Raw genomic sequence first — 18914 nt, 5'->3', positions numbered from 1 at the left:
TCTACGGGCCCTAGTGATTATATTGCTCTCCTGCAGAATATTCAGGAAAATCTCCAGGTCGTGAATCTTTAATGTAATCCCACCTCCCTTTGTTGATGTAAGGTAATATTCCTAGAATCTCAGGATCAGAACATGGGTTGTTATTAATTTCCTATAGAATGTCTTAGTGGAGGCAATTCCTTGACATTTGGAAGTCATAAAAGTGCATAATTCATTGTCTCCTGCAGGTGACACATGGAGGCAGGGGAAGGGGAGAATCACCTGGTGAGTACTAGAGTCCATGGGCAGCTTCAGAATGCAACCTCAGGCCTTCTGCACAGCTCTGAGGACCCCAGGGTTGGGCACTCTTTAATTTCAGTAGAATATTCTTTATGGATTCTGGATGAGCAGCAGGGATCCCTGTTTCTTGTGTCAGCTTCTCTGACTACCAGACCCTAGGACATTACAGGGCAGATTAGATGTCTCTTTTTATCACCTAGAAAATTCTCACTTGGGACACCATTAGGGGCTTGTGTTTTGATGTATGAATCCAATGGAAACAATAACCAAATTCCCCATGTCTAACAAATGCTTTCATTGATTTTAGGGTTGCATAATCATGTCTGTTTACCTTGGGCTGAGGAGATGCAAGGAGCTGGGGTACAGAGAATCCTATTTGGCTCTTTCTACCAAAAGATCCCAGTGACCCTCAGGGCCTAGTGCCTCTGGGCAGTGCTCTCATCAGGTGGAGGCAGCAGGAGGAGCAGCTGGGACAGCCCAGCCTCACACTTCTGCTCCCTGGGAGGTTTTTGTCATGGCCTGTGTCACTGTGGGAGGGGAACTGCTATACTGCCGACAGTAATAAGTGGCAAAATCTTCAGGCTCTATGCTGCTGATGGTGAGAGTGAAATCTGTCCCAGATCCACTGCCACTGAACCTCGAGGGGACCCCAGATTGCAAACTGTTTGCAGAATAGATGAGGAGCTTTGTAGCTTGCCCTGGTTTCTGTTGGTACCAGGATAAAGCATAGCCAATGCTCTGACTAGCCCTGCAGGTGATGGTGACTCTGTCTCCTCGAGATGCAGACAGGAAGGAGGTAGGCTGTGTCATCTGTATGTCACATCCCACACCTGACATTGAATATATATGAACAACAACAATTAAAAAGTATTCACATTAAAAGGCACTTCTATGTTTGCCAGCAACCCTGAACACAGTAGGCTGATTAATGCCCCAGTGCTGTCCCTCCTTACCTGGGAGCCATAGCAGCAGAAGCCCCAGGAACTGAGCAGGGGCCCTCATGGCCATGCTGTGTCCTGTCTCAGAATGACTCTTTCACAGGATGTGACCGGCATATTAAGAAGTCCTCAGGACAGTGGGCTGTACTGTGGGCATATGCAAATCATCAGGACTGGGCAGGGCTGGGCACAGCTACAGGGAGTCTCCTCTCACTCACTCAGCACAGGCTCAAGGTGTCCAAGTGTCTCTAGAGTAAACAGGTCACCATGGACTTGGCTGTGGATAATGTGTTCCTTTTGGGTGACAAAGGAAAACATCCTCCTTGTGCCCTGAGTGTAGAGTATTACTTGATCTCTGGAAGGTGGCCATGTGCTTCCTTGGTCTCCATTTCATCCTGACAGGGGCTGTCAATAGAACAGAAATCCTTTATTGCATGTAAGATAAATGAGGGTTGCTTGAGCCCCCGCAGATACTAGTGAGATGAGACCAGCTTCTCTTTGGTCCATTTCCCTGATGCCCTTACTGTGAATGAGAAAATCAATGTAAATATGGGGGGAGGGTGGAATCACAATATATAGAATGAGCATGATCTGTCCTCACTTATTCTTCTTCTCATCTCCACCAAGCAAGAGATTGTCCATGAATGTTGTGTCCCCCTACATACATCCAAGTCATCCAAGGTCACGGGGTGTCTCTGTCCACCAGAGGAATGAGAGTGACCTTCTTATCTCTGCTTGTGATTATCTATATCAACATTTAATCTTCCTTGGATTTACAGATTACAGCTCCTCCTCTGTATTATATAATAATCAGATCAAGTCTTCAGAAGGGGATGTTCTGTCTATGCAATGCTCCTCATTGACACCCTTTGAATCTACAAAATTTCTGAAATCTGCATATTCTCATCTTGTCCATGTCTTCTAGGTCAGAATGGAACAGAGTTATTAATGGCAGCCCACAGGGCCCCTGGATTTAAGCAGAGTAAAGAGATAAAGAAGCAGGTAAGCAAGTGAAAAAGAGTTCAGCAGGGATTGAAGGGAAATGTGGGGTCTGGAGGTTGTCCCCACTCCTCCCAACACACCCACACTCCTGCTGCACTCTGACACCACTTCTTGGCCATCTCCACTTTGTGCCTCATGGAGTGTTCCCCTCACCATGCTGGACTCTGTTCCTTACATAGGAACCTCATCCCTCTGAGTACTCTGCTCTTCCTTCTTTCTTGGATGCCCACAGTGAGCCAAAGGTACAACTAATCCCAATTAGGGGCACCCTCAGGACCAATGAGACTGCACTCATGCATGTTTCTCCCTCACCCTGCTTGAGTCCTGCAGTCCTAAAACAGCCATTAGAATTGGGTTCATTAAGGAACTGGTAGATACTTGGTGATGACAGAAATGCACACTTAGGAATCACAGGACATTCAAGGGCATCAAGGAGAACTTGGTAGAAGAACGACCTCCATCTCTGAAGACAGTGACTTGAGTTATGGGACTATAGTGAGCAGAAGCATGAACCTGAGCATCCAGGGACTGCAGGCATGGAGATGTGTCGTCATAAGCAGCTAGGACAGAAGCTCATAGTGCTCAGATGGGAAGGGAGAAATCCCTGATCTTGGATGGCTTTGATGGAAGCAGTGGGACCAAGCCTTCAGAGATGGAGGAAGAAAGATGCTTAGCTATACATGACAGCTGGGTCAGGTAGGTGACACTCTTCAAAATAGATTGTGGCTCCTCAAGTTTTCCTATTGCTTCCCTGAATAAACCACAGTGTCAGGGCATCAGAGTAAAGAGAAAGCTGCCTTGGCCTCGGGGTTATGATAGGTACCATGAAAAGAAACTAGAACACTCATGCATATGATGGAGTTGTGTTATAATGGACAGTTCCTGTCATAGGTGGAATCTTGCAAGCTCAGAATGTGCTGAAGCTGGAGGAGATGGAATAAAAGGCCATGCAGAGGGGGCAAGATGAGGCTGTTTGTTGCCTGCCCCCCCAAGTTAGAACATATTCTGTGGGCAAATATGTGATGCCCGGGAAAATGGACAGAGAATGAATTTCTGCTGAATGAGTGAGAAGAGCTAGTCCTGCATCTGTGCCAAGCCCTGCCAAGCCCTGCAGATTTGCATGTGCCCAGTGTACAGCCCACTCCCAGAGGACTTCTTCTTTGGGTGGTAACCATCTGTGCAGAAGTCAGTTCTAGTCAGGACACAGCATGGACATAAGGGTGCCCATAGGACTCCCGGGGACCCTGCTACTTTTATTTTAAAGCAGAAAGTTTCAACACTTTGGGATTTACCCACAAGTGGAGTCCAATGTACTTGGTCTATAAATGCATTCTCTCATAACAAGGTTCAGTATGTGCTTATTGGTTTTTATGTTTCCATTTTCAAATGCCAGATGTGACATCCAGATGACACAGTCTTCATAAATGGAAGAAGAATTTAGTAGGAATTCTACATAAATGGAGGAAAGCAATTTTAGATCCAAGGGTATCAATGAGGAGCTTTGGCAGAGAGGGGACCTCTCTTTCTGAAGACATTGATCTGATTACTAAAGAATACAGAGGAGGAGCTATAGCCTGTAAATCCAAGGAATACCAAATGTGGATATAGATAATCACGATCCAGGTCTACATCTTAAAGAGACCTAATCACAATGTCCCACTTGGCAAGTCAGAGCCTTAGATATTGACACTGATATCAATAGGAATCAGGGAAATATCCAATTTCCTGATGTATTCTGCAACGTTTTTCCAATATGAGGTCCCATCCAGGGTCAGGGGCAGAAGATCTGGAACAGATTTAACATCCAGCATGAGAATCCTGGAGCCTGAAGATGCTGCCACTTATTACTGTCAATGGCATAGCAGTTTGCTGCCCAAAGTGACACAGGCCATGATATCAAGTCCCAGGAAAGTGTGAGGCTGGGCTGCCCCAGCTGCTCCTCCTGCTGACTCCACCTGCTGAGGGCACTGCTCAGAGGCAGCCAGGCCCTGAAGCACATTGCCTGGAAGGGAAGAGGGTACCTCTTTGTGTATTCACCAACTTTCCTTCCCCTCAGCTCCATCAGAGCACATCTGAGTATGTCTCTCCTTGCACAGAGTAGTGTACGCTGGGAGTCCATATAGTGGTATCCCATGAGATTTATACAGCTGACAGATACTCAAAGCAGGACTGACTTTAATACAGGGATTGAACTTCACCCTCAGACATTAATTGTACTATCAGGTCTAGCTGTTAGGGATATTGGTCTTAGAAATAGGGGATTCTCTGTTTCTCCCCAAAATCCTGAAATTATCTGTCTGTATAGGTAAAGACTGCCTAATTTTGTATTCACAGAGTGCTTTAGGGAGCTCCAGACTGGAGGTGATTCTCTTAGCCTCCTATCCCTCATAACCTGGTCATTTTTCTGATATCTCCTCTGTCTATAAATACTGCCTAATTTGAGCTGGGCATGATAGCACACGCCTGTAATCCCAGTGGCTTGGAAGGCTGAGGCAAGAGGATCACAAGTTCAAAGCAGCCTCAAGAAAAAGTAAGGTGCTAAGCATCTCAGTGAGACCCTGTCTCTAAATAAAATGCAAACATAGGGTTGGGGATGTGGCTCAGTGGTTGAGTGCACCTGAGTTCAAACCCTGGCACCGAAAAAAAAAAAAAAAAAAAAAAAAAAAAAAAAAAACCCTGCCTAATTTTGTATTCTCAGAGTCCTCCAGAGAGGTCCAGACTGCAGGTCGTCCTCTCAGCCTCCTGTACCTCATAACCTGGTGTTTCTACTGATATCTCCTCTCTATACCTTTGACAATAGGTGCTTGTGGGTGTACAATTATTCACTTTGGTTTCTGAATCACACGAGTGCCCCAGTTGAGCAATTCTATGGGAACACATAAAAAAAATGGATTCTGTGATCTATGCTCCCCAAGGTCATGGTGATCATGGACAGCTGACAACATACAACAGTACCCTCTTATGGCCACTATTATCTCAATTCTCATTATGTTTCCACAAAGGGATTGATTCATGATATGTGGAGATGATATTTCAAGTATTATCCATGAATCTGAGATCAGGGGGAAATTTCACAGAGAAACATGAAAATAATTCAGTATGCAAAAATAATTCTTATTTTTACAGTGGGGTAAGCAAATGCCAAGGCAAAAGCATGGAGCCCATTAAAGAGAAACAAGTATGTGCTACAACAAACCTTTCCCTTAAGAGACAAATGACTTGTAATTCAAAGTAGGCCAGTAGGTGGAAGCACCAGACACATTGAGATTATTGAGATGGGAGAGAAGCTGACTGTCCTGCAAACCTAGGAGGAACAGCTGCCTTTAACAAGGTGGAGGGTGTGCTCATCAGCTTCCCACCATTGTGAGCAAACACCAGCACACAGCACCCCATGTGGAAAAGACTGATGTTGATTCTTAGTTTCAGAGGTTTCATGCCACAGACCGTGGCATCTTGTCAGGGCTTCTGTTGCAGGGCAGAGCTGAATCACATCAGGAAGACAGGAAGAGGGAAGACAGACAACAAGAGAGAGAGAGAGAGAGAGAGAGAGAGGTGTCAAACACAAGGCACACCTTCCTGTCATGCCTCAGTCGATTTTCAGGGACTTTCATAGGGAGACAAATCTCCTGGTCTCTGTGGCTCAGGTAGTAAAGATGTGTTTTCTCAATGTTCTGCAGACTGAAGGTCCAAAGTCAAGGGGCAGCATATGACCCCTCTGTCTTAGGCTCTCTTCCTAGGGCTAACTTCTTGTCTGTCCTCACAGGCTTCTCCTTGTTGCCTGAGAGGGATGGAGAGATCTCCCTACACAGAAAGCTCCATGGACCTCAATTCAGAAGGACACGGTTCCTGTGGGATCAGCCTCACCTTCTTCCTAGTTTAACCTCCATCCCTTCTTATAAACCTCTTCTGCAAATACACCAACAATGAGGTGAGGTGTCAACATATGAATGGGGGCAGTTTTACTAATACTAAAGAAATGGCCTTAGTGACTAGGTGGAGGGGTGCAAAGGCAGGGCTGGGCATCCAGTCTTAGAGCACCAACACAGAGAGGTTTGTCCACACCTTAGCCCCCAGGCAGATCCTCCACATGCTCCTGGCCACACAGAGTCCCCATTCAAGCCTGGGGATCTCCCTGTAGGTAAAGGACAGTATCACTCTACTACTTACCTAGCATGTTCTAGATCAAGCTTCTCTTTGCAAATTGTGGTCTGTTCTGACAACTACTGATTGATGATTGGTATTGCATCTTACAGGGTCAGAGATGGTACCAAGGTGGCTTCCTGGAGTCCCTTCTTCTTCCTGATGGAGCTCATTCTATTGCATCAGTCACCAGAGGGATTCTGTAGAGAACAGAAAATGATCCCTCCTCTGATGTAGACACCAACTTGAGGACACAAAACAAACAGATAATTTCATATTCAGAAAATAAAATAGTCCTAGGACTGTAGGGCACATCTGGACACTGTGATCCAGGGGAGATGCAACCGGTGTGGATTTACAAAGACTCCAGAGGGCTGCAGGGCATACTGTCAGAGGTGGCTGGAACCCTGTTCTTCTGGTCTAGATCTGTCCATGCAGCCCCATTCCCATCATCCCAGGAGCCTTCCAGAGCAGAATCTGGACCATAGCAGCTATACCAATTGGGGAAGGACCTGAGGCCACCAGTGGTTGGTGAGGTTTGTGTTCTGAGCTGAAGCTCCATGAAAGACCTTGTGAATCTTTTAGACCAACACTGGCCAAAAGAATCTTCTGCCATGATGAAGAAATCTATATCTGAGCTGTCCCATGTGCCAGCCATTAGCCACACATGACCTATGGGATTAGGCATAGGAGAGAACCAAGTGCAAATGAAATGTTCATTGTAAAATTTAACGGAATCTAAGTTTAGAGAGTCACTGTGGCTAGTGTGTTCCACGTGAGACAGCACAGTTCTAAAAGCAGCATCAGCACAATTTATTCTGCCACCTGGATGCTAATTGACAGGCACAAAGTCTGCCCCATGCCATTGCAATAGTGATGGACTGTGGCATCCTCAGCCTCCAAGCTGCCTCTTGAAGGCAGGCATTAGAAAGGTGATGCCCTGTCACTATAATGTCTTTTCCTGCTGGGGTGGTTTCTAAAAATTTTTATTTCTTTGAATGGCTCATGTTTCCCTGCTCCTTAGTGTGCTTTGCCATCTTCTGTTGAAATGCAGCCTTTGAATTAAACATTCACCTGCCCAGTCTTTGGATTCTGATGTTGAACCCCTTCACTGATGATCAGGGCTTGCTCTGAGGACTGGGGTCTGCCTGGGTAAGGTAAAGGCTTTGATCTTTCCTCTGCATGCAGGTGCCTGCGTATGTGCTTCTCCTCCCAATTTCCCCAGAATCCATGCCTGTTTAGAAATGAGCTGGTTATACTTAGGGTCCAATGGAACCTTCTTTAGGGCCTGGGCATACTGTGTGTTTTCTGATCCCTTTTCCTTCATGCAGTGGTCACACACAGTGGCTCCCAACACTGCTGTCCACACTTCCCTCACCTGAGACCTGAGCCCTGAACTTGGCCCTGTGTGAGTTCTTAGTCATGTGATAGAGCAGTCCACCAGTTAGCCCACAGTTGAGGTAGAAAGTCATAAGTAAGTGCTGCTCTGTTCCTCCTGGGCCACTGGAGGTATCCGGGAATTGGGCCCTTTGTTCTCTGTCCTGCCTCTTCCCACAGGGATGGGGTAGGGAAAGGTGTATGAAGGTCCAGGTGATTACTGGTGTAACTCAAGTGGTCTTTTCTTCACCAGGCTTTGACTTTTGTGTTTCAGAAGAATTTGGAGTGTAATCAGAATTTTTGAAAGGTTTTCCCATTCAGTTTTTAGTTTTCTTAACTTATTTCATTTTTCTGTTTCAATAGGGAAAAAGACTCCCAGAAATCCTTACTTAAATAATGTTAGTCTGACACACTCATCAGTTGAAAAAAAAAACTACTTTTTATTCATGAAATTGATTTAAGATATAAAAAATTATTTAATGAGAACATTCTTTTCAATTTGAAGGATTGAGTTTTCTAACTGCTCTGCAATATTTTCCTTAGGTTACACTAACAAATTACTTATTTTTATTTTAATTGTATTTTTGATGGAATATGTTAATTTGGAAGTGGAAACCTCAACACAGTATATTTTCCTAAGTAGAATAATTTGTTTATTTAATTCAAGTCTTTTAAAAAATTCTATTATACAATATTAAAACACTTGTTCATGGATCACTATAGATAGTAGAACGCAGTTTAAAAGAGGAGGAATCAAGCATCATGGCCCCACCCTTACCCTGGAATATGGAGCCTCTCACTCTCAGTCATGGTGAGCTCAGCTTTGACCATCATCATTTCTTCAGAGTTTTCTTTATTTTCCCCATTTATGTCCACATAGTATACAGGTATTGCTGTCTCCAAATCTACATGTATAAAACTGAACAACAAAATTGGAACCCATACATTATATTCAATTAAAAAAATGAACTTCCCCTTTCACTTAGGATGTAGCAGGCCTCAGCAGACCATCAAAATCACTGCACTAAGGACATAAGAAAATATCCATAAAATAACCACTTTACACTAAAGCTTGTCACACTCAGAAGCCTTGGAAGAAATGAAAAGGAGACCTACAACTCCTGAAACAGGTTAGGACTTTTAAGTGAGCTGAAGTTTACCTGTTTTTTGTGTTTCCTCTTTAACATCTTAAACCTGAGTGTCCGCAGCATTCTAGCATGGTCTTGGCAGAGGGGCTTCCCTAGGGAAGTGGACCTGACTGGGCTTTGGAAGTTGCCTTGAGCTGTGAGGTTGATTGACATGGCTGAGTGCTCAACAGCAGGCTGGGTGCTCAACATCAGGCTGGGTTTCTACTGTGGGCATTTGTTAAGTCTGGGATGGCAAAAGTGGCAGGATGCCAAGTCCTCGTGGGGCCTCCTCTCCTGTGACTCTGCACTGACCATCTCTGTGTGTGTCAGGGACATGGCCTTGGGCTCCTGTATATCTGCTCATCTTCCCAGCTCAGCTTTGCCTCCTGGTCAACCTCCTATCCATCTTGTCCACAGGTCCCTCCTGAGTGACCATTCTTTCTAGACTCACCATAGGTCTTTCTTATGGGAAGGGTCACCTGCTGAGAACTCTCCCCTGACCACTGGGTGGACTAGGATTGTGTGATGTGAGAGAAGCACATTTGGACAGGAGCTTCACTGACCTTGAGTCACTGGGCCCCTGGAGAGTGCAGGACACACCACATTTCCATGAGGCTTGCAGTAGGCAAGGACAACTTTGAGGGCCAGGCAGGGTCTGTGACATTTGGGGTTCTCTCTGAGAAAGAGAAGAGATTCCATCTAGCTTTCAAGGTAAAGCCCAACCCCAGCAGTGTGCCCACACCAGCCAACGTGGGACACGGTTGTGTGCTGAACAAGACTACACTTTTACCACCCCCCTTCACCTTCTCATTCAGTGCCAGGGCCCTAAGAGTAATAGAATTTTTCTCCATTTGAGCAAGTATTGTCTTACAGATTCTTACACCAACCCATAGTTTTTGGAATGTGGCATCTATTTTAAGTTCTGTAATTCTTTCACACTTGGCTCATTATTTAAAAATATAACATGGATTCATACCACTCCCTTGTTATTTCAGAACCCATGACTGAATCTGGTCAAAGGTATCGACATGAGGCCCCCCTGGGAGAGTTGTGTAAAATGCTGAGTGCAACCCTGAGCTGGAGAAGGACATGGGCCAGAGATAAAGGAAATACAAAGAAGGGTGAGGGAGAGGATGTCATCACAGCCCTGCTCAAGTCCAACCAAGTGCAGACTAGGTTTACACCAAAATAAACACTAAAGAAAACACATACTTTTGGGTTGCCACAAACCACCTGATTCTGAGTGTGGTTCTAGTGAAGGCACCTATAGGAGGGAGCCCCAGCCTGAGCTGCCATTCATATCCCCTTCCATCATGCTGGGTTGACCAGAGGCTCCTGAAGACCCTTCACCCTCCTGCTCATGCCCTGCCCCTCTGACGAGGTCTTAAAAAGAGCTTGAGCTCTAAGCTACATACATGGTCCAGAGTCCATGACTACATTCTGTGCCCCTGAGATCCCAGGATCTTTCTCTCCAACAGACAGCGAATCTGCAGTGCCTCTCCCCTGACAAGCAGCACATTTGGCAGCTGGGCCACTCAGCAGGGAGGTTTGTGGGGTTTTATACCTTAATTTTTATAGTTAATTTTTACAGCTTGCTCAGAGCAATAACACCAGCCTCCTCAGCCTCCACTCTCCTGATTTCCAGCATGAAATCTGTCTCTGACCCTCTGTCTGAGACTGAAGTTTCCTGAGACCCAGAGGTTTTTGGAGGCCCAAAAGGTCAGAAGCCACATAGACTCTCCTGCCTTCTCAAGAATCAATGTATTCATCTGTCTGTAGAAGGATCTATGTGGACCTGCAGGAGGTGGATGGGTGAGAGGCAGGAGGGAGGAGCCAGGGTCATCACAGTAGCACCTGTGGGTCCTCAAATAAGAGAGAATTGGAAGGTTATGCCTAGAATTTTGAACCATGTTCATGATTTCTCTCCCAACCTTAATCTCAGGCTACTGTGGATTGTGTGTGTGTGTGTGTAAGAGTGTGTGTGTGAGTGTGTGTGTGTTTCTGTGTCTGTCTGCGTGTGTGTGTCTGTGTGTGTGTATGTGTGTGACTATGTGAGTGTGTGAGTGTGTGTGTATGTGTGTGACTATGTGAGTGTGTGAGTGTGTGTGTCTGTGAGTGTTTGTGAGTGTGAGTGTGTGTTAGTGTGTTTTTGTCTATGTGTGTGAGTGTGTCTGTGTGTGTCTGTGTGTGAGTGTGTGTGAGTGTGAGTGTGAGTGCTGAGTGGCCCAGCTGCCAAATGTGCTGCTTGTCAGGGGAGAGGCACTGCGATGGGTTAGGGTTAGGGTTATGTTCAAAACATTAGAAAAACTAGGGATAACAGGAACTTACCTCAACATTGTAAAAGCTATTTATGCTAAGCCTCAGGCTAGCATCATTCTGAATGGAGAAAAATTGAAGGCATTCCCCCTAAAATCTGGAACAAGACAGGGATGCCCTCTATCACCACTTCTATTCAATATAATTCTCGAAACGCTGGCCAGAGCAATTAGACAGATGAAAGAAATTAAAGGCATAAAAATAGGAAAAGAAGAACTTAAATTATCACTATTTGCGGGGACATGATTCTATACCTAGAAGACCCAAAAGGGTCTACAAAAAAACTACTAGAACTAATAAATGAATTCAGCAAAGTGGCAGGATATAAAATCAACACGCATAAATCAAAGGCATTTCTGTATATCAGCGACAAAACTTCTGAAACGGAACTGAGGAAAAACACCCCATTCACAATATCCTCAAAAAAAATAAAATACTTGGGAATCAACCTAACAAAAGAGGTGAAAGATTTATACAATGAAAACTACAGAACCCTAAAGACAGAAATAGAAGAAGATCTTAGAAGATGGAAAAATACACCCTGTTCATGGATAGGCAGAATTAACATCATCAAAATGGCGATATTACCAAAAGTTCTCTACAGGTTTAATGCAATGCCAATCAAAATCCTAATGGCATTTCTTGTAGAAATAGATAAATCAATCATGAAATTCATATAGAAAAATAAAAGACCCAGAATAGCAAAAGCAATTCTAAGCAGGAAGTGTGAATCAGGCGGTATAGCGATACCAGACTTCAAACTATATTACAGAGCAATAGTAACAGAAACAGCATGGTATTGGTACCAAAACAGGTGGGTGGACCAATGGTACAGAATAGAAGACACAGAGACTGACCCATTTTTAAATGTCTGGCCATACCTCTTCCACAAGGGAATTGTTCATAATCCACCAAGTTTGTCTCCTCCAAGGCCTGGTAACCTGTCAAAACAGGTTGTCAACAGCATTGCCTTGCCCATCACTGTTTGGATCTCAGGCTAAGAGGCTGCAAACCTCAGGAGAGAGACCAGGTACATTCCCAGTCCAGGTCTCCAGGTCTCTTATCCTCAGAGAGGACAGCAGGTGCAACTCCAGGTCCACAGGTCAAAAGACTCAGGGTTGATTTCCATACAACCTAGAAAGGACCTACAAACTTAGAGAGATCCTGTCTTAAAAAATAAATAGATAGATAGATAGATAGATAGATAGATAGACAGATAGATATATATAGAGAAAAATACAAATAAGACCGTGAATGTAGCTGAGTGGTAGTGCATGTCTGGATTCAATAAAAAATTAGAAGAAAAGCTTCAAAAAGAAAAAAGGAAAACAACTCTCTATGCACTAGTGGAAACTCCTAGAGGAGGTTTGTGTGAACAGCACTCAGGGTGAGAGGCCAGGTTGAACATTGTCATGCTGTGAGTGCCAGGCAGGTGTCCCTCAGCCCAGGTGAAATTACAGGATGGAAAATCATGAAGATCTGCAGCAGAGAGTGGGGTGAGGAGCAGCTGGAGCTCAGACAGGGTAAGGGCGGGACCTGCACTGTGCCAGGCCACACTGTTGGACACATGTCCCTATACAATTGTCTAGTTCCACAGAATGCACAAAGTGACACTGGTGTGACCTGTAGACATGGGTAGCAGTTGATGAATTGTAACAAAAGCAACAGTGTCTGGGGTGGTAATGGAGGGGCTGTGGGACCAGGGGGAACACAGGAGAACTCTGTACTTCACCCCAATTTTCCTGGATACTTAAACTATACTAAAAATAAAGTCTGAAATATTCCTGTGTGGAATATATGGAGAGGCCTATCTTTGCTGCACAACACCTGATACTGCCTAATTCAGTCTCTTCAGGTCTTAAATTACTTTCTTTATCATACAGTGAGCTCATAACCTACTGGGGCTGAGCTGAAGGGTCAGGGTGCAGAAGAGCCCCCCCTATTCCTCTGACTGACCCTCCTTGTAGTGCTCAGGGTCTGGCTGCCTCTGAGAAGTGCCCTCAGCAGGTGGAGGCAGCAGGAGGAGCAGCTGGGGCAGCCCAGCCTCAAACTTCTGCTCCCTGGGAGGTTTTTGTCATGGCCTGTGTCTCTGTAGGAGGGGAACTGTTGTCTTGTAGAGAGTAATAATCTGCAACATCTTCAGGCTCCAGGATGCTGATGGTGAGAGTGAAATCTGTCCCTTATCCACTGCGAGTAAACCTTGAGGGGATCCCAGATTCCAAATTGTTTGCATACCTGATGAGGAGCTTAGGAGCTTGCCCTGGTTTCTGCTGATACCAGTGTAAATTATTGCTAATGCCCTGACTGGCCCTGCAGGTGAGGGTGACTCTGTGTCCACGAGACACAGGCAAGGAGGATGGAGACTGGGTCATCATAATGTCACATCTGACACCTGCCATTGGAAACATAAAAAATATTCTTATGACCGTTATGTTACAAGAGGACTTTCCTGAGTAGCCAGGCAGCACTGACCACAGTGTGATTAGTAAATCCCCAGTGCTGTCCCTCCTTACCTGGGAGGCAGAGCAGCAGGAGCCCCAGGAGCTGAGCAGGGGCCCTCATGGCCATGCTGTGTCCTGACAGTGACTGACACCTGCACAGGGTGTGAGCAGCCTCTTAAGAAGTCCTCAGGGCAGTGGGCGGTGCTGTGGGCACATGCAAATCAGCAGGGCTGGGCAGGCTGGGTACAGCTGCAGGGAGGCTCCTCCTGGTCAATCAACACAGACTCAGTGTGTCCAAGTGTCCTAGGTCAGACCAGGGAAGCTCACATTTGCTTGGGGTAAACATGGTTCCCTTGGGCCACAGGACACAGTCAGCCCCCTGAGCTACGAGGGGTGATCTGTAGTCCCTTTCTGGTTCAGGACAGGCTGTCCTTGTGTCTTAAGCAAAGTTCTGTGTTGGTGACCCTTGGAGGAGGAGGAGGCATTACAGAAGCAAGGGGGTAGTTTATGCTTTGGAAGTAAAAACAGAAATTAATGCAGCAAGAGAGGAAGATGTATAAACTCACTGAGGTGTTTGGGGTTTCTGGACATTGGCACAGCATGGGTAAGAGGCAGGGAGGTGGATCCACCCATGGACTCAGCCCTCCCTACTTCAGAGTCCCACAGAGCACACTCATACCCATCAGGGTGCCCACCTTCTCCAGACCAGCCGGTCTAAGGCCAGCCATGCTCTTCAACTTAACTATCTTATAAAAGAAGGAAGAATAATTTTACAAACTATGAAGGTATTTTAGAGATTGAAGTTTGGAGAATATAGGGCATGGTCATCATTTTAGTAAAAACAATAAAGATCCAGATTCTGTATATAATTCTGCTTTATCAGTATTACCACATGTGTTTTTAAGTCCTAGTAATGCCTCATGACCTCAAGAGGGCAGCAGTGTCTCTACACATCATTTCATCCATCAGGTCCTATTGTAACTTTTACAGAAATAAAGCAGGTCAAAGTTCTTCACCCTTGTTCTTCTCAGAGTTATCAAAAAAGCCATCCCAATAACTGTCCATAATATTTATTTTTCTTTCCTTTTCTTTCTTTTTTTTGTTCTTCTTCTTTTATTTTTCTTTTTCTTTGTTTTCTTTCTTTTTCTTTTTTTCTTTATTTTTTCTTTAATTTCTCCCTTTTGAGCTGATTACTGAACCCAAGGCCTGGTGCATGCTGCACAGTTCTCTGCCTCTGAGTCAGAGCCCCATACCCTCCCTCCCTTCCTCAGTTACACATCATTTCTGGGATCATCAGTTGTCCTCTGATACTTCCTCCTGCTCTGGTCTGGGAGGGCTCACCTGTTCCTACCACAAACAGCAGGACAGAGATGGAGAGCAGTAAACTAAAGGAAAAAGGGGGAGGTTTAAAAGCTTCACCCTATTTTAAATATCCCTGTGCTTGTGCTAAGTTACTTAGGGAAGAGAGACTACAATGAAATCTTTACTGTGGGACTGGGAAAAGTACATTCAGGTCAAGTTTCTCCTTAGCAAGTGACACACTGCAGGTGGACAATTGTGGGAATGTGTGCAGAGCATCTGACGAAGGAAGGACTTTGCTGGTGATGTAGATGGGATAGGCTGGGGCAGGAGCTCACCCAAGGCTGAACTCAGGCTGGAGCTTCATGAGAGCTGTACACTCTGGCCCTGGGCTCTGAAGAAGAGGTTCTCCTGGGCAGTGTGGGAAGCACCTGAGGAAGCAGAAGCTCTGCCCTCAGGCTGCCCAGCAGGGGAGCCAGGGGGAGGAAGGTACTCCACTCCCAGGAGCTGAGTCAAACAGAGAGGCCATGGCCAGGGGAGGTTCAGAGACCAGGAGTCAGCTCTCCCCTGGCTCTGCACTCAGTGCTGAGCTCACTGTCCTGGGCAGAGACCTGCTAGACCAGAGAGGGGTGTCAGCAAAGATCCACAGAGCCTCATCTCTGCCACAATTCAGTTTACAGCTAAAGGAATACTGCATGCCACATATGTAGTATTTAAAATATAAATCCTATGGACAACTCTGTGTTTACTCTGTAACTATAGTATGAATATTTCTATGAATATAAGTATTTCTTGACTTTTTGTTAAACATATGCTTTTATATTTATTCATTTGCTTATTTATTTATTTACTTATTTTTTAGTTTCTCAGCTGCAGTGATGCAGTCAGGTTTCTCACATGCTAGGTCATGATGAACTACATCCAAATAAGCTCCCTTTTGTTTACATACTGCATTCTATAATTTTCCTGGGGTGCCCTTAACCCTGTAGTCCTCCTCCCTCAGTCTCAAGGTGTCCAGAACTATAGGTGTGTGCCATTCTGCCCATGGGAATCTAAGTTCAGACACCCTGAGCCTGGGCAGGTAAAGCTGGCATCTCTTGCCTAAACCCATGGCTGCATCTCCAGTCTCTGGACTGAGCATGAGCACCATGAAGTTCAGGACCTGCACAGGGTCATCCTCCTGCCTGGATGATCCCATCCATCCTCCTTCCCATTGCTCAGGACACTGGGGGACAGGAAGGGCTCCAGTGACAGAGAGAAGCAAGTGTCATAGAGATGGGCAGTTGTTCTGTGGTCCAAATAGAATTTCTATGTCCAGACCTGGGCATGGGCAGTTCTGTATGGTTGTTTCCCCACGCAGGGCAGAAGAGCTAGCTCAGTGACTGCATGGCCACAGGACAAAGCCATTCACACATGCTGTTGGCCACTTCTCAGACTAGAAGGACACAAGTGCCTGTGGCAGCTCCACAGTTCATATGATGCACGGACTCTGCTTACAGTGGACGTGGCAGTCACACATACAGGACGTGCAGGAGAACAGGGTTGTGACCTACATGAGGACAGCCATGTGGGAAGTGAGGAGTGACAGGTATGAACTCAGAGCAGGAGGGGACAGGACAGAGAAGATCTGGGCAGGAGGGAAGAGGAGAGACACTGGAGGAGTCCAGGATTCAGGGAGAAGGGATGGGAGGGGAAGGGAGGGTGTGACTTGAGAGCTGTCCCCAAACTGCTCCCCTGAGGGTCCTCAGACTGTCAGCAGCCCTGTGCCAAGCAGCATCTGAGTGGAGGTTTGTCCCCTAGTGGGGACAGGAAGAAGTTCAAGTTCCTTGAAGGAAGTGTGGCTGCTGGTTGCCAGAATGACCTGTGTTCCTGTCCCCAGCCTTCCCATGCAGTCATGGTGTGCAGAGGGCACCAGGAGGCAGCAGGAGCTCCGCAGCCAGGCCTGGTCCTGATAGTGCCAGGCTGGATACTGCTAATGCTCTTGCTGAGTCAGTAAGGGACAGTGCCCTCTCTCCTGGGACACAGGAGATAACATGAGTGAGACCCTGTGTGTACTCATTTTACCAGAAGTGAGCCTTCTCTCCATGTTTCTGATGGATAGTGAGAGGGACATCAGTGGACAAAGGCAGAAGGAAGTGCCCTGGGTAATGAGGTGGCAGTAGATGGTGTCAGTGTGCAGGAGGGACCTTACTAGCACCCTGGCAGTCAGGAGGGCAGCATGGTACCTTAGAGTCTGTTTTGCAGACGACAAAGTGATCACTCACTGGAAGTCCTCTTGGGCCTGAGCCCTCAGCAAGGAGCGACAAAGTGTTTCTGTGGACTTCCTGGCCATGCCCTGGACTGACTTTGCACACAAATGACCATGATTTTGCTCAGGCCTTCCTGGCCTTCTCCAAGGCTCTGCACTTTCCCCCTGAGCCCAGCCTGGTGTCCAGCATCCCCTGGGCTCTGCAGCTGCTCCTACTGCACCTGGAGGCTGCCCTACCTGGGGGCTGGTGCTGTGGCTGCTGCACCTGCAGGGCCTTGAGATTTCTGCTCAGGAGAGTGGGCAGCAGCTCCAGGACACACACAGGGGATTGTGCAGGTGACAACAGAATTTTGGATATATCTTTTCACACTCATGCATAGGAGTTTAAGTACAGTCTGAAGACTTGTGCTATAAACACCTTCCCATAATGTTTTCTTTGTTATCTACTTACAGATGTGGAATATGTTTATGTTAAATATGGAAATCATTACCTTTGAGTAACCTAATGGTGCAAAATAGATTGTTTCCTTAAGCATCAATAAATGATGTTGTCCTGCATGTAAGCATTTTTTTTTATTGAGTAAAAGAATGAATATTATGTTTTTTTATTATTATTTTAATGAGACTCTGTCAAACACATTTTTTATACAACTTTTGTTGGAATATAGAAATCAGATTATTTTCATGGGTGTTGGGATGGTGGAGGGAGTTGTTTCACCATGTCACCTCCACAGACACTCAGAAACCTCCTCAGCCATGGTTCCTGGAGACTTGCCTACTCTTCAAGAGGGTGGCAGACATTGGCAACAACCCAGTGGTGCTGGGTCACGAGCTGCCCTGGATGCAGATGCCTTCAAGTCCTGATGCACCAGGTTCTCACCAATTATTGCCTTCAGTCTGGCTTGGCAGTGCCAGGTTGCAAGAGCTTGGGTATTGCCCACTCAGATAATGAGGCATGGCTCCAGCTATAGGCATCACCCAAGGGGTTGTTGACCTGTTCCTTTGTAATCCTGACACCTTGCCTCAATTGAATGGCTTCTCCCCAATAAAAGTGTTCAGCCCATCCCCCCAGCTCTCTTTCTTGCCTTCTTGCCCCCCTTGTGGGAGCTGCTGCTGAAGACCAGTCACTGAACCCAAAGAAAAGGTACTTTCTGTGTCTGTGTCTTTAGGCCCCAAATTCACATGGTGTGACCCTGATGGATTTAGTCATGTGACATGACAGTGCTGGTTCTATAGGAATGCAGGATGAATGAGCTAGGGGTTTCTGGAAACTTCCACCTAATTTCAAAGGAAGTCCTGGGAGGTAAGACTAAGTGTGCCAAGGTCAGAGTCCCTGTAGGGTGCCTCTGAGAGGGCAATGTTTGGGAAAGTGGAAGGAGTGGAAGGTCCTTTGGAGATCCCTGAGACTGAGAGACACCAGTAATACAGAACATCTGCTGATGAAAGCTGCAGGATCCAGCAGAAACAAGACCAGAGAAGGCATGTGGGTTGTACCCACAAAGCCATCTGTGGAGCTCCGCAGCCCTTTGGAGAGAATATTAGAGCACCATGTGCCCCAGGGACTGGATGTGAGGCTACAGGACTAATTTACCCAGTTGGATATTGGCATACTGGTCCCATTTTTTCTTTGTATGTCCTGTGACTTTCTTCCTTTTAAAATTTTTCTTCTTTTTTATTTTGGAATGGAAATGCTTACTTGGTGCTTTTATATATTGGATACAAGTAACATGATTTTGATTTGTACAGG

At 45.9% G+C, this 18914-nt stretch overlaps 1 long non-coding RNA gene and 1 gene segment (V, D, J or C); both read right to left on the bottom strand.

Moving 5' to 3' along the window:
* Positions 1 to 700: 700 nt before the first annotated feature.
* On the bottom strand, positions 701 to 1324 carry LOC125618840. The segment is given in 2 exon segments: positions 701 to 1109; positions 1233 to 1324. Coding segments are annotated over 2 exon segments (402 nt in total).
* A 12090-nt stretch (positions 1325 to 13414) lies between these two features.
* LOC125618853 overlaps positions 13415 to 18914 on the bottom strand; it is a 48194-nt gene continuing 42694 nt past the window's right edge. The window contains exon 2 of the long non-coding RNA XR_007350240.1: positions 13415 to 13571. This is a non-coding gene — a long non-coding RNA (uncharacterized LOC125618853). The remainder of the gene's footprint in view (positions 13572 to 18914) is intronic.

This window comes from Marmota marmota, unplaced genomic scaffold (genome assembly GCF_001458135.2).
Source record: "Marmota marmota marmota unplaced genomic scaffold, marMar, whole genome shotgun sequence".
Lineage (NCBI taxonomy): Eukaryota > Metazoa > Chordata > Mammalia > Rodentia > Sciuridae > Marmota > Marmota marmota.
Note: the sequence above shows the minus strand (reverse complement) of the source record. Positions and strands in the feature narration are given on the sequence as shown.